The sequence below is a fragment of the Gymnodraco acuticeps genome, unplaced genomic scaffold, assembly GCF_902827175.1.
Source record: "Gymnodraco acuticeps unplaced genomic scaffold, fGymAcu1.1, whole genome shotgun sequence".
Classification (NCBI taxonomy): domain Eukaryota; kingdom Metazoa; phylum Chordata; class Actinopteri; order Perciformes; family Bathydraconidae; genus Gymnodraco; species Gymnodraco acuticeps.
Window position 1 is genome coordinate 295,841 of NW_022990235.1, and position 16,403 is coordinate 312,243.

Consider the following 16,403-nt stretch of genomic DNA (forward strand, 5'->3'; position numbering starts at 1 on the left):
CCACAGTGAAAGTGTGAGTTTGACATGCAAACACCGGGCAGAAATTTAAACGATCAAAGCGGTCACAACTTCTTAGGTGAGTAGCTACAAGAGACTTTGTATGTGTCACTTACGCTTTTTAAAAAGTTATTAGTCAATTCTAATGGGTGACTCTTTTTGAATTTGTATATATTCTTCTCTAATGCCTTTATTCTCAGTATCATGTGAGGGATGTTTGGATATTGCACAACACCCAAAGTAGTTCTATGTTTTTTTAACTGACTGGAACATCTTGGTCGTGACTCAGCAACATTGTGGACACATGTTCAGGCCACCACTGATTTCTCTCTGAGGTTTGCTGTGTGGCTCGTAGGTAGCTGATGTTAACTTGTGTTATCTTTATTATAATATGATCATGGCACCTGGAAACAGAACTGGACAGCTTGTTGAACAAGACTCAGAATGTCATTGCCAACAGTGAGTGTAGTTGTTCAGACATTCAAGTCTCTCTTTGTTTTGATCCTCATGTCAATAATGTGATTGTGAGCAATCAGAGAGAATTTTCAGAGACCCAATTTGCTATTCAAAACTAATGTTTTACATATTAAAAGGAATTTAAGCTTTTTTTTCAGACTAGTTAAATATATTATAATATTATTGTTGCTTACCTTCGAGGCAGCCATTAGTGTAAAACTATTTCCCTTTGCTATAGATTAAAATCATAATTTGCTTGGGATATATACGTATATCCCACAGTATTACGTTTGCTTTAATTTTTGTCACATTTTATGTTGTAGCTGAAAGTGCATACGACACTACATAACCGCACAGTAATACATCTTATTGCAAAGTTATACTTCATTTTTTAAAGATAAACGCATAATGATTAAGGAACAGGCATATTACCCATCAAACTGATGCAATACACTTGGAGGCGTGTATCAGAATGATAAAATGGGTTTTATAGGATTAGGAAATAGGAAAACATTTAAATGTCATCTCTCATTTAACTTGGCAATTGTAAAGGAGAAGACATATGATACATTTTTGCTTGAGAAATCTCTATTTTGGAGAAGTTATAAAAGGTCATTCTTATAAATAACAATGCTCATCCAGACTAAGGTCATGATATACCTTTCACATTGATAACTAGTTTTCTTAACTTAAAAATAGTGTTGTGCATAGTTGTTCCTATGTAATGATGACCTGTGTTTGAGTTTCTTTGAGTCTGACTGCCTGACTGAGTGTGCTGATACAGCACAGTGTGTCAGTGAGTTTTAGCTTTTCAAGTTATACAATTCCTAAAGAGATGTGTGTGAGTGAATGACTGAGACAGATTTGGACTTTGCTCTGTTGTCATAAATGAAAGGAGTGCCTCGAGATACCATGCTATGTTTATGTTGTCCCTCGCACGGCATGAAAGCCATATTTAACTCTCTGCAGACAACAGACTTACACAAAAGCTTTGTTTGACTTGGTGTAAAGACCAAATTCAAAGACCACACCAGTATTTATTGGTTTGTGAAAATCCATGTTTATTTAAAAATACTAGCAACAAATAGTCAAGGTCGTCTACAATGCAGTTGATCACAGTTGCTTTAATACATATATATAATACCTCTGTTAGAGCTGATCAGTATCACTGAATAAAAAAAGAAGGACATTTTTTTAACTGCACATTTGAATCTGCATAAATAATATAGAAAGAGAGTGGCACACTCCGGTTCAGCCCACATAAACGTAACCACTGTTGCCTCCACACACCACCGACATCCTGGTTTGTTTACAATAATTCAGCTTTTCTCATTGTTACTGTGAACTTTTCCAAAAGAAGATTGTATTTTATGAAAGGACATTGAGACCATGTTTGACAGAATGTTATGCTCATTGGTTGTTTTGTTTGTTTTTAAATTGCGTGTAATTATTAATCTAAGGCCATTCAGTTCACTGTCTACTCACAGCGATATTTTATGCTGGATTTAATCATCAAACTAAATGTGCCAAACAAGCTGTACAGTCTGTACTATTAGCAAATCATTTGTATCTCCATCTATGTCAAATCACAATGTCCTGTCATCGTCTCAGTACGTCTTACAAACCATCTTTGAGGATCTATGTACAGTTTTTAATATAATCAACCAATCAAAATAAATGTTATATTTTAAATAAGAAAATGTACCTCAGGGGGCTTTACAATCTGTACAGGAAACAACCTTAGACCCTCGCAGCACACAAGGAAAATTGAATTAACTTCATCTAAAAAAAACTAACCTCAGGGAGAGGAATCCCTCTCCATGATGGACAGACGTGTAACACATGTCGTGCGTTAAGAAAAAACATGATTATAAAATTACAACATAAACGAAACAGCAACAATTATAATATGAACACAGATCAAAATGATTGTTGCCAATAACAAAACAATAACTGCCTTAAAATAAGACTAATAAAAGCAATAGCAACGGAAGAGCATGATTACATTTTTTTTATTTCTGCAGTATTATAGTAAGATCTTACATCCTAACTTTTGAAAAATGACTTCGTTTTTTCCTTCTTTTTTTAATATACTGTTACACCAGTTGAACATTTTGGCTCTTTCTTAACAAAACGTTGTGGAGAGATCCCGCTTCAGTCTCTTAACACCTGCCGTGAGAAGTGACTCATGCCAGGGCAAAGTCAAAGCATGTTTTCAGTTCTCACCTCTTTACGCTTTGTTGTGCGTAGATGCAGTCTGGGTCTGGATGAGACATGAATTATAATGAAATGCGTGGTGCTTGTGCCATATCCACACAGCATACATTTACAAAAACATCCATTTTTCCAACACTGTCACTTATAAGTGTTAGTATTTACATCCTTTTGCATGCAATGCCGTTTGCTTGACAAACACTGGTTGGATGTTGTATAGCAGTGTCGTGAAGAAGCACATGTTGCCCTCTTTAAAGTAAAGTTACAGCAACAAAAGTAAGAAATGTTTCTGTTCGGTTGCCGTTTTCTTGAAAAAATACATAATAAAGGCTGTTTTAACTTATTGCACCCTTCCCTTGCACTAGCTTTGAATTTTGAACATTAAAATAAGGACTCCACCTATCACTTATTTTCATTGACTTGACTGTAGGTGTACTGCAACTGTGTAAGAGACGAGACTGTGATTTGTTGTAAAGTCAGTGTTTTCATTTCTAAACAATTACCTTAGTAAATACAATAATATAAATGGTGGCCAAAAAAGGAATGTAAACTTAAAGATAATTTTAGCTCCTTTCGTGCTTAAGCGTATATCTTCACAAATATTTTCCTTTTTAATTTGAGTTACTATAATAAAAAGGAGGTTTTTTGGTAATTCACATGCGCACACAAAAACGCAAAGACCCACGCCGATCCTAATACAAAAAATAAATATATACTCTCATACAATTATGAGATGAGTTTAATTTTCCGATGAACTTTAACATAGATATTAGTCAACAGACAGTAGGGATGTCAAGCAACCTTTGTCCTAATTTCTCTTTTAGAAAGATGTGGGAGCAAACGGCAGCTCCTCAGGTCAGAACCTCGGCCAAGAGGGAATTTCAGACTGACTCAGACTCTACGTGGGTTTACTGGATGTGGCACTGGTTGAGACATCACTAGTTCACGTCTTGCTAAGAGTGATGTATGATGTTTTTTAGTTGCCCCCTCAATTACATTGGCTAATAAATGTTAAATGTCAAAGGATAGAAGAAATGAAACAGGAACAAACATGGTTAATAAATATACTTTTCCCTCTTTCACAAAACCTTTTTTCTCTTCTTTTCATCACATTTGTCCTTGTAATTAAGACTCCTTTATACTTGAATTCAGTTTGCTTAACAGCAGACAAAAATACTTTGATTTAAATCCTTATTACATGCTTTGATGTATTTGTTTTCTGAAAAGGCCAAAAAAACAACAACCTCAACCCTCTAAGCTCTTCACAAGCAGAGTATCCTCTCACTGTTACTACTGACACTTAAGCCTCTTTTACACAGCAACCCTGACATTTCTCAAAAGAGCGGTATGCACGGAGTTAATGACATAAAATCGTCTTTACCTTTTCCTATTTGTAGCAATAGGAAAGGGTAAATGTACTTATTGTAAGTCGCTTTGGATAAAAGCGTCAGCTAAATGCAATGTAATGTAATGTAGCACTCATTCCATTTAAAGTCTGATTTAGCCCATATATGAATAGAGTAACTCAATGTTTCGAGAATTCACCGAGTGCATTGCCGTGTTTATGAGGCTGATGCTAAAGCGAAATAGGACTATCAGTCTTTAGCGTAAACAAGTAACTTACACGAAAAACACCAGCAAACATTTTGTATCTTTAGAGACAATGTCTGTTATTTGCCCCTTGCATTTATGTTATCCAGGGCCAATGCCCAAATTGCTCGGCAAATTCAAGGAACGGTAAGAGACTGGGTTGTTATTGGGCATATGATGAACCGGCTATGTAACCGCAACGTTTATTCATCCTGTCCAGCCTCCTTACCCCTCGCCCAAACCTACCTGAGTATTTCTGATAGTTGAGAACACTTCTGACATCTTCAGCTGTGTGCTAGTGAATGGTTTAGTGGACTCCATTTATATATTCATTTATAAGGCGCTTTATTCAGTATCCTTTACCTTCCTCAAAGCACTTTACATTTACAAGTCATCATTCACCCATTCACACCCTGTTTAAGCAGAAGCAGGGTGCCATACAAGGTGCCACTGCTCAAGGAAGCTCAAATGTAAATGTTTGCCATACCAGCAGGAGCAATTTGGTGTTAAGTATCTATCTTTCATATAGCTTTACTAAGCTAATTACAACCTTCATTGAAACCTTCCTCTTTAGGCAATTCTGAATCAATCTCTTTTGCATAGACCTTTCCTTGCACACGTGATTACACAATGTTCTGTGGATGAGAGTCACTTCATGTGTTGTTTTGTTATTGTTCAGTTAAACAGCAACTGTGGGGCGGGCAGCTCACTCCAGTCTTTTCCTCTTCACTTCGAGGAACAGGTTATGACCCTTCCCACGTTGCACCTCTCCCTCTTCCGACTGTGTTGCGTTCCTATTGCGTATTACTTCAAGTCACTGTCAAAACATAAGTCTAGCTATCAATCTTCCCCACAGCAATTTCTCTCTCGACTCCCACAGCTGAGATCACACTTACATGAATTGATCATTAACAGTTGTGACAGCCTCATACAAGACAATTGTATAGTGAGTCCTTTGTTTATCTACTATCCGTCTTTCTTTGTCATCTTTTTTTCCATCGTTACCCTTGTGTACTTAACGATACAACACCTCTCAGGCTCAGAGGTGTGTGTGTCTGTCATTGTGCAAGACAAATATATCATAAGGTGTTACCCCGAACTATGCACTGTTTATGCTCTGCACATGTGTCCTCGTACACATTTGTCATTTAGTGTGACATCATGGCACATACATGTGTTTGCGGCATGTGTGTGTGTGTGTGTGTGTGTGTGTGTGCATGCATGTGGCCTTGACAGCATGCATCACTCCTTCCCCTTATCCAGTGAGGAAGCTCTTGGGGCTCAAGAGACTCATCAACCATTAACTCATAACTATTTAAAGGAATTGGGAGAGAGTTCATGGCCTCAGATTATTGTTAAAACTGCTGATTCCCAGAGCCTGCACACACACACACACACACACACACACACACACACACACACACACACACACACACACACACACACACACACACACACACACACACACACACACACACACTGTGATATTATTAAAAAATATCACAAAGGAAATAATGGTGCATGTTCTGGGGTGACAAGCCAAACACCTCCTAGAGTCTTTCCTGTCAACACTGAAAAAGGAGTTTCTGAAAATCTTCACCCCAGTCCGAATCTTGAAAAAGACGTACAAAAAGATACATTCCTAATTGTTGACAGTCAGGAGGTAAAATCATACTATTAATTTAATGTTAAGAATTATTTCTCTCTTGATTTATAGTTGATTTACAGTTTGACCAAGTTAAAGAAAAGTGCCACAGCTCAGTTAAAGGAATAGTTCAACATTTCTTGTGCTATGTTTAGGCCTATTCACTTTCTTGCTAAGAAATAGATGAGAAGAACGTAACACTTTTTCTCACCAAAAAACATGAAGTGGCTACGCGATGACAGCTTAATGGTTAGCAACATCCAGCAAAAATACGCAATGTCTAGTGATTTTTTAAATGTGAACACAGACTTTAGCTTGCAGTAAAGCTAAGTCAGCGAAGCTCACCGGAGGTGAAGTCTGAGTAAAGAGGCGTACGTCCATGTTTACAACTGAGAGTTCAAATGCTTTTTTGATCACTTTGAGCACTTGTCACTGGGTGTTGTTTTGGATATTATAGTCTAATTATGGTTAAATTGTTAAGTTGTATATACAGACATACAACAATTGAAAACTCGATGCACAGAAACACAAGTCTCCTGGTAGAGGGAAAACCGTTGTACGATAAGATCTGATTGTTCATATTTCACAGTTTGTTCCCACACATAAGTATTCTCACATGCAGTTTCATATTGTACCTTAGGCTTATGTTTGATGTTTGACGATTGTGTTTAAGTACTGCTTCATGGTGGTTCATCTCTCGTAGTGTGGGCACAATATTGTGAGCCTTTTGGTAACATTAACATGACCTAGAGATGGCCCACAAGCAAGAAGTCACGTCAATGTTTACATCAAATACTTCTAGTTTTAAAGGTTACTACATCTTAACATCTCAAAATGTTTTTTGTGTGTTAATCTTTTTCGAAACGGCTAACTTGGAAAACCTGCGGTCCAAAAATGTTTCTAATTGTCTCTGCATGGCTGGAAGGATATTTGTTTAGGGGCACACTTGTGAGTGAAAGCTTCTGTCAAGCTAATGCTAGCCCACTTGACCCCACCTGTCCAACCGTAACACGTTTGAGACAACAAAAACACTTGTGAGGGAAAAATGATGGCTGCATACAGGCTGAGACTCTCTGTCTCTAAATAGTTTTTTAGTCAGTCCGTCTCTTCTTTCTCACTTCCTTGATAAGTGTTTGAGTTTTTAGTTGAAGGGTTTTTTGAGGTTAACCATTTGTTACATACGGTAGTTTTCTGCGCATCCCTCTATTGTCACGTAACTTATGCACTTATGGAAATGAGGACAGACATTTCCCATTGTCAAACCCATTAGGAAGAAACCACTTCTCCTTTGTTTGGGCTGAAAACGTTTTTGAAAAAGTCTGCATATTTTATTGAGTAGAATTAAAACTATTATGAGGAGGCAGAAGTGAGTGCCTCACTCCTCACATCCACACTGAGTAACTGAGCGGAGAGAAGTGCAACCAGAGAGGCATGACGAGGTCGCCTGTCAGAGTGAAGCAACAGGAAATCTTCTGCATCTGATGTCTACCACCTCACACACACACACACACACACACACACACACACACACACACACACACACACACACACACACACACACACACACACACACACACACACACACACACACACAAACACACACACAGACAGGAGAGCGCAGAAATGCAAGAAAACATTTTAGGCATTAAGCACACATACACAATTAGAAATATAATCTGTTGGATTACTCTGAGAGGAGCGCACAAAAACGAGTAAGAAAATACACAAACACACACACAATCACATCAACACACACACAATCACATCAACACACACACACACACACATACACACACACACACACACACACACACACATACACACACACACACACACACACACACACACACACACATACACACACACACACACACACAAAGACCACATGATAGTTAGCTTTTTGAACTTCTGCTGAGCCCAGACTCTGCAGAGAGAAAATGTGTCTGTAGTTCCCTTTCTACTGGTCATCACTTCCTGAGGAAAAGGCATGACCACACAACACACAAGTCCCTCTTCTCCTGTCACTGTCACTTGGTTGCTGGTCCGTGAACTGATGCTGAATTCTCTGAATGTAAGCAGGAGAAACAGGGTGAGTTGACAGTCCTTTATCGTGTGTGTGTGTGTGTGTGTGTGTGTGTGTGTGTGTGTGTGTGTGTGTGTGTGTGTGTGTGTGTGTGTGTGTGTGTGTGTGTGTGTGTGTGTGTGTGTGTGTGTGTGTGTGTGTGTGTGTGTGTGTGTGTGTGTGTGTGTGCTACAATGAATACTTACACCAGTCTCCTGCTACATTTCATATCGTCTATAGGCTGTCAGATGGCCACAATACATCCATTTGTACTTTTAAGCGTGTGGTGTGTCTATTTCCACTTCAAAAATCACTGAGATAACATGTCTCGGACAGTTTTGTTCAATATGGAAGCTTGTCTGAGGATGTGTGAGATGTTGGTGATATTAAGAAGCACGATTAAGCTAAAAACAAACAGCATCCAAACAGCCTAATTAGCAAAAGACTTATCACCAACTAGGTCATGTGAGGTGATATTATTCATGTGCCTCAGACAGTCCTCTGTCATATTCTTTGTGTTCTTTTTTGTTTGTTGTGTAAAGGCACAAACCAGGTGCTCCTAAATAAAGACGTTTAAGTTAGATTTAGACATGAAGCTGCTGTTATAGTAATATCTTCAACAGTATGTCTAACCTGTGTGTGCATGTTTTTTTTAATGTCAGCTGAAAGGATTATTTTCTTTAATTTGTGCCCATCTGTAAAACATGTTGCCTCCCCCTAAATCTGACCTCTGGTTGACCTGATGTTTATCGTTGCTACACTTTCCTAGCTTTGGAAGCTGAAAGACAAAAAATGGATAAGAAATCAAATAGAAATCAGAGAGTGAGTGCTGCTTTACTCGAAGCTCTGCCAAGCAGACAGACATTATGGTATCTAACCGCCCACTGTGCCGAGCTTTGAAGTTTCATGAGTAAATTCAGTACCAACCTAGCAAGTGGGTTTTCAGGTGAGAGTAGACTCTCGTTTCTGTCGAGAGGGCAGTCCAGACCTCTGGCTGACACTTTGGTTGAGCTTGGTTTTTCCATTACTCTCGTGTTTGATCATGTATGAGCAGAAGGGGAAGGCCCTTCTGGTAATTCTGCCAATAGTGGCTTCACACCACAAGAGTCAGAAAAATGGGTTGATTTCCCAAAGAGTTAGGTAGGCAGCTTTTTTATAATACATACTGACACTGAGCCAAAAATCAGCTATTTACAAATAAAGCCCAGCATTTGCACAACATTTCATTTGTCTGTGTCTTCATTATGCAGGACAAACCAAGCAGAAATCGAGCACTTTTTTATTTTTCAAAGAAATTGTGGCGAGTGTGAGGCAGGCGTGCAGGCGGGCATATCTCTGTTTTCATCACCGACACTGAACCACATTCGGTTTTTACATGAAGAGGTCAGGAAGTCACAAAGGGCTGTGCACTAACTCTCACTCTCTCTCTCTCTCCATCTCTCTCTCTCTCTCTCTCTCTCTCTCTCTCTCTCTCTCTCTCTCTCTCTCTCTCTCTCTCTCTCTCTCTCTCTCTCTCTGTCACACATACACATGTATATACACGACACAACTGTGATAACACAAATGGCTTACTGTGCAGAAAAAAACATTAGCGAAAAAAGCCAGCCTTCTTTTGAGGGGAAATCTGCAACATGTCTTTGTGTCAGGATGTTCTGAAGGCAGCAGTAAGAAAACAAATGTCTTAAGATGAGCTAAATTAATCAGCTTTTTTAAAGGGCACATATTTATATATACCTACATGCAGTTCACTTCACTTCACTTGCAATAGTATAAAAGCCACATTTTCTTCTAGCAACCCAAATAACTTCCAGCAACTATGTCACAATATCAAAAAGTGTTTCCAACAGTAGTTTCGTTCGAGCGACTGTCTCTCTGTCACTCTGACATTAACGGTGTAGTTCTCACCCTCATAGAGTGAGCATAGTTTTGATTTAAACAGAGAGGATAAAGCCTCAGAATGCTGCGGGGCAGGTTTTGTCTTTGTCTCTCACTTCATAAATATACCAGAACGGCTTCTGTGTTTGCTTCTCTCATGCCCTTAACTAGTCCTCACCCTGTAAATGTTCTTTGCTTGACAGTTAAAGTAGTTAATGTGTAGGCGTTTACAGTAGTCAGAGTCTTGTACCCCCTCGGAAACTTGTGATGCTACTGGATTGGCAGGGTCTATTCACTGTGAGTTCTTTGCTTTCTCGTCGTCTTTTTTTCTCAGTATTTTCACTCTTTTGAGTTTCATGTTTCCTGATAGAAAGCTACATTTCCTAAATGCAATGAAACTCCACATTCAAAGGTACAAAAAGGACTTCAGACACTTTCTGTGCACAAATATGATCCATGGCCTTTGCATAAATCCATTTTTGGACACAATTTGATGCTGTCCTGAAGAAATATGAAAGTTAAAAAACATTTCATTGGTTTTGCAACTTTGTCCCTGAAGGAAAGATTTCACATCTTTCGGTTTGAGTTATTATTTTTTTTCTGGACTGCTGCTTTCAGACTTGGAGTGCTACCGTATTCCCTCTTGTGACATTAACATTACATTATATTTTGTTTCCTGATCAAGCTGTTGTTGGTCAGTCTTTTGTTCAACCCACTCCCACTTTAATTAATATCTCTTTACATTTAAAGATCCTTAAAGCTTTTGCTTGAAAAGGTTGTTATTCTTTACTGTATTTGTCTGCTTGTACACACACATACGCACACCATCCCGCCTCGTCAGTACAGTAGCTTGCCAGACCTGCCTGCCAGTTAACCGTTGGCCTTTTGTTATTATGTCATGACTGAGGCAATAGCTGATAGAAAGCACTCCTACACGCTATACTTTTACCTGGAAGACAAGTTTTAACAAGTGGAAATCTGAGAACTGGCAGGAGACACCGGCATACATGTCACGCACGTGCTCACACACACGCACAGACATCTTTGCAAACACAAAACTCACTACATAAACCTTACTAATCATCTGTCACTTTTTACAATGTCTGACTCACGGATACAAACATGTTGTATTCAATAGATTTTCTTCAACAGCGCTTTACCCAGGAAACAAGTTACAGTATAAACTTGTTTTCACCTTTGATTACGACATGATTTAAGCACTTTGGTTTAACTGCCAACTGCAGCCGCCTACCTTTTTTACTCTCTAATATAGTCTTTAATAGCCTGCTGAGTACAGAGCATGAATGTTCTAACACAAGGGTTTTTTTCTTGAAGGCTCTGGGGTGCAGTTTGATTTCTGGAACTCGCTCTATGTAACCCCTTTTCACTTGATCTCTTTCGCCCTTTAGCTCTCTCTCCCACTAGATTTCTCTCTCCTTATGATAACTGGATGCCAACCAGAACACAAGTCGCTCCACTGCTTCTTCTATTTTAGGTTCGGATTGAATGGCAACTGGCCAACAAATGGAAAAATAACCAGGTTTCTCTGGTTATTAATAGTCAGCGTATTCCCCCTCTGCTGCTTCCAAGACAGTGGAAGCTGCAATCTGCAAACACACACACACACACACACACACACACTAACTCTGTCTTTCTCTTGTTCTGAAACAATGTCACAGTCGGTGTGAATTTTAAGTGGATCCCCTACTTATTTTTGTTGCCACGGTCGAACAAGTAAAAAGGAAACCATAAGTAGAGAGAAGAGGATGTTTGCTGCACAGGGATGTTTTGCCAAGTAATTTGGAGCCATTTCAAGCCCTACCTGGTGCTGCTGTGCCATCCGACTATTGCTATTTTAGTTACGTATTGTTGCATAATTCATCGAATTCTTTGTTACATATTTTTCCAAATCAGGCACTCGAGGTTGATTAGAGGAGGTTTATTTTGAGACTCGTATTGGTTACAAAAGGTTGGCAGGCAAGGCGGTTCAGTGTACAGACCTTTTACTTAAATAATTATTTATACCCTAGTTTGTCTTTTCCTTTTCAGAGTGTCTTTAGTTTAAATCAAGGTCAGGATCCAAGCATGGCTTCCTCCTTTTTTTTTTTTTTTTAAATGAAAGAAGCGTGGGAATGTTTCCAGTATTGAATTTCAGAAAGGCATACGGGACGCAGACTTCACTCCCAAGAAAAAGTATTCTGCCTTTAAATGTAGCATGAGAGAACTTTTAATTAAACCAGAACGAAAATCATAATATTTTTAGGATAAGTCTGGTTTATTTTCTGCTTTTCCTCTAGACCTTTCATAAAGTCTTACTGACAAAAATCATGGCAGTATCCAAACCCTGGTGATTTGTATTCCTCTGTACCACAGAGCTCCAGTGTGGACCTTAAACTGTGAAAAAACACATACATCCACCACACAGACGCACTGTATTGGTTCCTTCATTACGCTGAACATTGGCATTGGTTCCTCAGACACCATCCTGCTGAATTACGGTTCGGTATAGCGACATATCTTGCCAAAATGTACCTTATCAACTAGATCTTCTACTGATTTATACATCACCAAACAACTTTGCACAAACGTTCCCTGATATTAGAGCACGGTTTGCTTACGTGTGGACTATAGTAACCTCTGATGATTGGACTTTGACAACCTCGGCTCATTCCTCTCTCCAATAATGTGTTACCAACTAAGTTAGTTATTCGAAAGATTAAAGAGCTTTCATTCATTTATATCAACAAATAACTGAATATCTAGAGTGGGCTGTTAAAAAACAAGTTTCCAAGACTTTCTAAATGTTGATTAAGCTAATTTTGGATATTAGGATTTCTCTGAACAGAAGAAGGGTATGATGCAAGTGACATTCTTCTTCCTATGAAAATCCCATGAAAACTCCTAAATCAACAATAAATTGATCTAACAGTATTTTATGTGGATCATAAAACATATCAGTGAACCACACAAGTGCCCTGGCTGACTTGCTCCTTCATTATGATGATCAGTTTTGTCAATCCAAGTATTGTCCTGCTGCTATAAAAACTTGCCTTGGCACCAAATCCACAGCAAGAAATAGTGTCCAATTTTTACATTTATTATTTAGCCTACTGTTCAACCAAACTATAAACATCTGAACTGTCTCCAAAGATTTACAAATAACGATAAATCACTAAGCGTTAAAAGGTTTAATGTTTCAGCAATTTTCCACGCAACCACAGATCCTAAATAACAATCTGTAACACATTTCAACATTCAGAAGCAACAGTCTGTCCCTCTTTAAAAGCTAAAATCCTAAATCATTGGCCCCAGACAGACTGAGAGGCTCAAACTGTCCTGCTCTCTGTGTCCTTTGTTGGGCAATCACATGGCGAGCCACCCAAACATCAGCAGCAGGAGAAGATGTTTTGAGGAGAAAAAGACTTTCCTCAGTGCCAGAGTTCGCCTTGTACTCGCTGTGACACAATCCGCCTCCCTGTTTACCAGATAACAAACTCACTGCAGGAACACACTCATGATGGTTTGGATTGGGTGTGAATGCATGGGTATGATTTGCGCTTTTTCAAACAACTAATTTTATCATTAACTCTATGTTCAACGTAGCATGTCTATATATTTATTGTCGTCTCCTCTGATTCCCTTATCTTCTTCATCTCATTCGTTCTCTCAAAGTGTTCCTCTTCCTCCCCTCCCCTCTCTTGTTCTTTAAGAGTTGTTTTCTTTTAACAAGGCCACATATGGTCTACAAAGAATATTGCATCAGCAGCTGTCCCTTCACTGCTTCCTCTCTCTCCGCAGCAGACATGGTGGACACGCAGCAACTCCTCTCCTGGCCTGTTAGTTTCAGTCTGAGCGCCGTGGACCTGTCAGAGCTGGACGACAGCTCCCACTCCCTTGACATGAAGCATTTGTCCACGTTAGACTATGCCTCCATCTCCTCCTCCTCCATCCAGTCCTCCCTGTCTCCCCCGCTCGTATCCTCCATCTCCTCTGCCTGTGGGGCCTATGACCCCAGCCCGCCGCAACACGAAGAACAACTGACCAACATGGACTACACAAACATGCACAGCTACAGGATGGAGGCTGACACGCACAGTGAGTACAGTCTGTGTAGTGAACCAGGGATAACTCAAATCATCCAGTTTCTTCATGCTTATTAAATGCTAATAAAGCTTAGCAGCAAAATTCACTTGCAGAAGTTTCAGAAACTGAGTGGGCATAGAAAGGTTTTAATGTGAAAACACTTACAATACACATAACAGGCACAACATTTACAGAGTTTGTGAAAGTATTCATTTGTACCTGTGCTTAAACATGAGAACAGTGATGGCCAATATAGTGCTATGTTTAAATAGCACCAAACATGAATATTGTAATAAGAGGTGAACATTTTCCGTTTGTCTGCCTACTTTTTTTTTTTGCTGTCAGATTTGATAAAGCTTGAGCCGGAGTCGCCGCCGCAGTACTCCGACAGTCCCGTGTTCTCAAAGCTCACGGACGAAACGTCGGCGTCAGCACTAAACATCGAGTGTCGTGTGTGTGGAGACAAAGCTTCGGGGTTTCACTATGGCGTCCACGCCTGTGAGGGCTGTAAGGTAGGACTGAAATAAATCAGATGTACACATGAAAATTAGATGTATAAACAAGTGTTTAAAACAGTTGATTACATCATACTATGGTGGCAACTAGTAACTATATTGATTCTCAAATAATCTGTAGATTATTTTCACAATCAAACAGGTTCCCTTTGATTTTTTATGTAGTTCAACTGCAAAAATTCTCTATACTAAAAGAAAAATAAATGTGCCATTCTGTCGACTTCAGCTCAATATTCTACTTCACACTGAGCAGCCTTCCTTTTTGCTTTTCGAGGCTACAGATATCTCCTACTTGAGAATATATTATACAGTATGTCAGGGTCATTTTACTGTTAGCATAGCTTGACTGTCAGAATTGATGTTAAGTTTTCAAAGGAATTGTTTGGACAAAATCATCACTTTTTTGTCTTTATTTCTTCCTTTCCTTAGAAATTCTGGCAAGATGCTTATTATGGCTTATATTGTAAAAAAATGCCCCCCTATATATTTTTTTATGCCAGGAATTTGCTTTGCTTGTAACACATTTGACTGCAGATGGTTAAGTTTTGTTTCTATGCCAGTCTTTCATTTTCTGTCACCATGTGTCACTCTCGGGTGAAACGTGTTGATGGAATAAATAATTCTGTAATGCATTTTTTTCCTCTTTTTCAAGTCTAACCACAAGCCCCATACACTTTCCACTCTGCGCGGGCTCAGCACAGGCCCATAAGCTCTGTGTGTGTTGTCTGTCAGGGTATAAATAACTAATAGAGTGTGGGGGAAGTTTCACACATATTTCCACTTTCTTTGAAACTCTGAGGGGCAATAAGAAGAGGAGCTATTGTATGGTGACATGTTAGAACAAATTACTTGGTATGCTTTTCTTTTGTTTACTGTAGTTTCAAGAAGTTTTTGAGTTTTCAAGAAGACTGAATTTGTTCAGATAAGTTGGTATTAAAGCTACTATACACACTGTGTTTATTTCACCCTTCAAACTTTTTAGAAAATTCACCTCTAAACCTAAGAGTTTTAAAAGAAAAATGTATATTTGGTCCAATTAGATGACTTAATACAAATTTCGATTTAGCATTAATTATTAACATAATATTAATAAAAAGGTTCACAATGAAACCTCTACAAAACCTTGACAGGCACCACTTTCTGAAGTAACTCAATGCAGAACATGAACTACGTTACTCAATGATATTGTCTTTTGTTATTTTTGTCAGAAATGCCATGAAAAGACCCAAAACAACCATAGTGATACTTAAAAGTACTGTCTGTGCAGCCAAAGCCTGATATATCTAATCCCTCCAAAGATTGTTAGAAACACACCAGTGAACCAGTGACATGTTCTTTATTACCAAGAACACTGGCACTGAGGTTTATTTTGACTCTATATAACATATGCATAAACAACAAGCAATAAGACTCCCTCCAACAATTATGTTTTTATTATATACAAATAAAATCATGCTGGTGACAAAAAACAAGAGTCTATGACATAAAATAAGAAAAATTGGTTTCAGTTTATGAGATCGTTATGCGAGATGTTAACACTGATATGTGAGATAACATGCCAATTTTTCAGATCAATTAAAGAAAGAAAAAATGGTGGGGGTATTTATTTGTGTTTATGTATGACCTCAGAGATGTGGGCACTTACTACAATCTTCCCTTGGCCAGCTTCAATATATTTGAACTTTTTCCTGTGTGAATGAATATGTACCTTGCAGAGCCTTGGCCTTATGTTGTAAATGTATATGCGTAATGAGGAATAAATAGGTTTTTAAAACTTATATACACACACATTGTTTTGGGGTGTTTGCTTATTAAACTATCTAACAAATACAATATAAATACATTATTAACACTACATTTGACATGGCAGGAAGTGGAGAAGTTGAGAAACAGGATAACTCATTGTTGGTTTTGTTTGGTTCATTGGTTTGTTGAAAATAAGTGAAATACAGAATGTATCTAGGCT

General features: G+C 38.6%; 1 protein-coding gene across 1 annotated transcript in view; it reads left to right on the top strand.

The window, feature by feature from the left end:
• pparg (peroxisome proliferator-activated receptor gamma) overlaps positions 1–16,403 on the top strand; it is a 32,673-nt gene continuing 16,270 nt past the window's right edge. Inside the window, exons 1-3 of the mRNA XM_034219177.1 lie at positions 1–76; positions 13,638–13,934; positions 14,268–14,434. Coding sequence (XP_034075068.1) covers positions 25–76; positions 13,638–13,934; positions 14,268–14,434 — 516 coding nt within the window. The 5' untranslated portion in view covers positions 1–24. The remainder of the gene's footprint in view (positions 77–13,637; positions 13,935–14,267; positions 14,435–16,403) is intronic.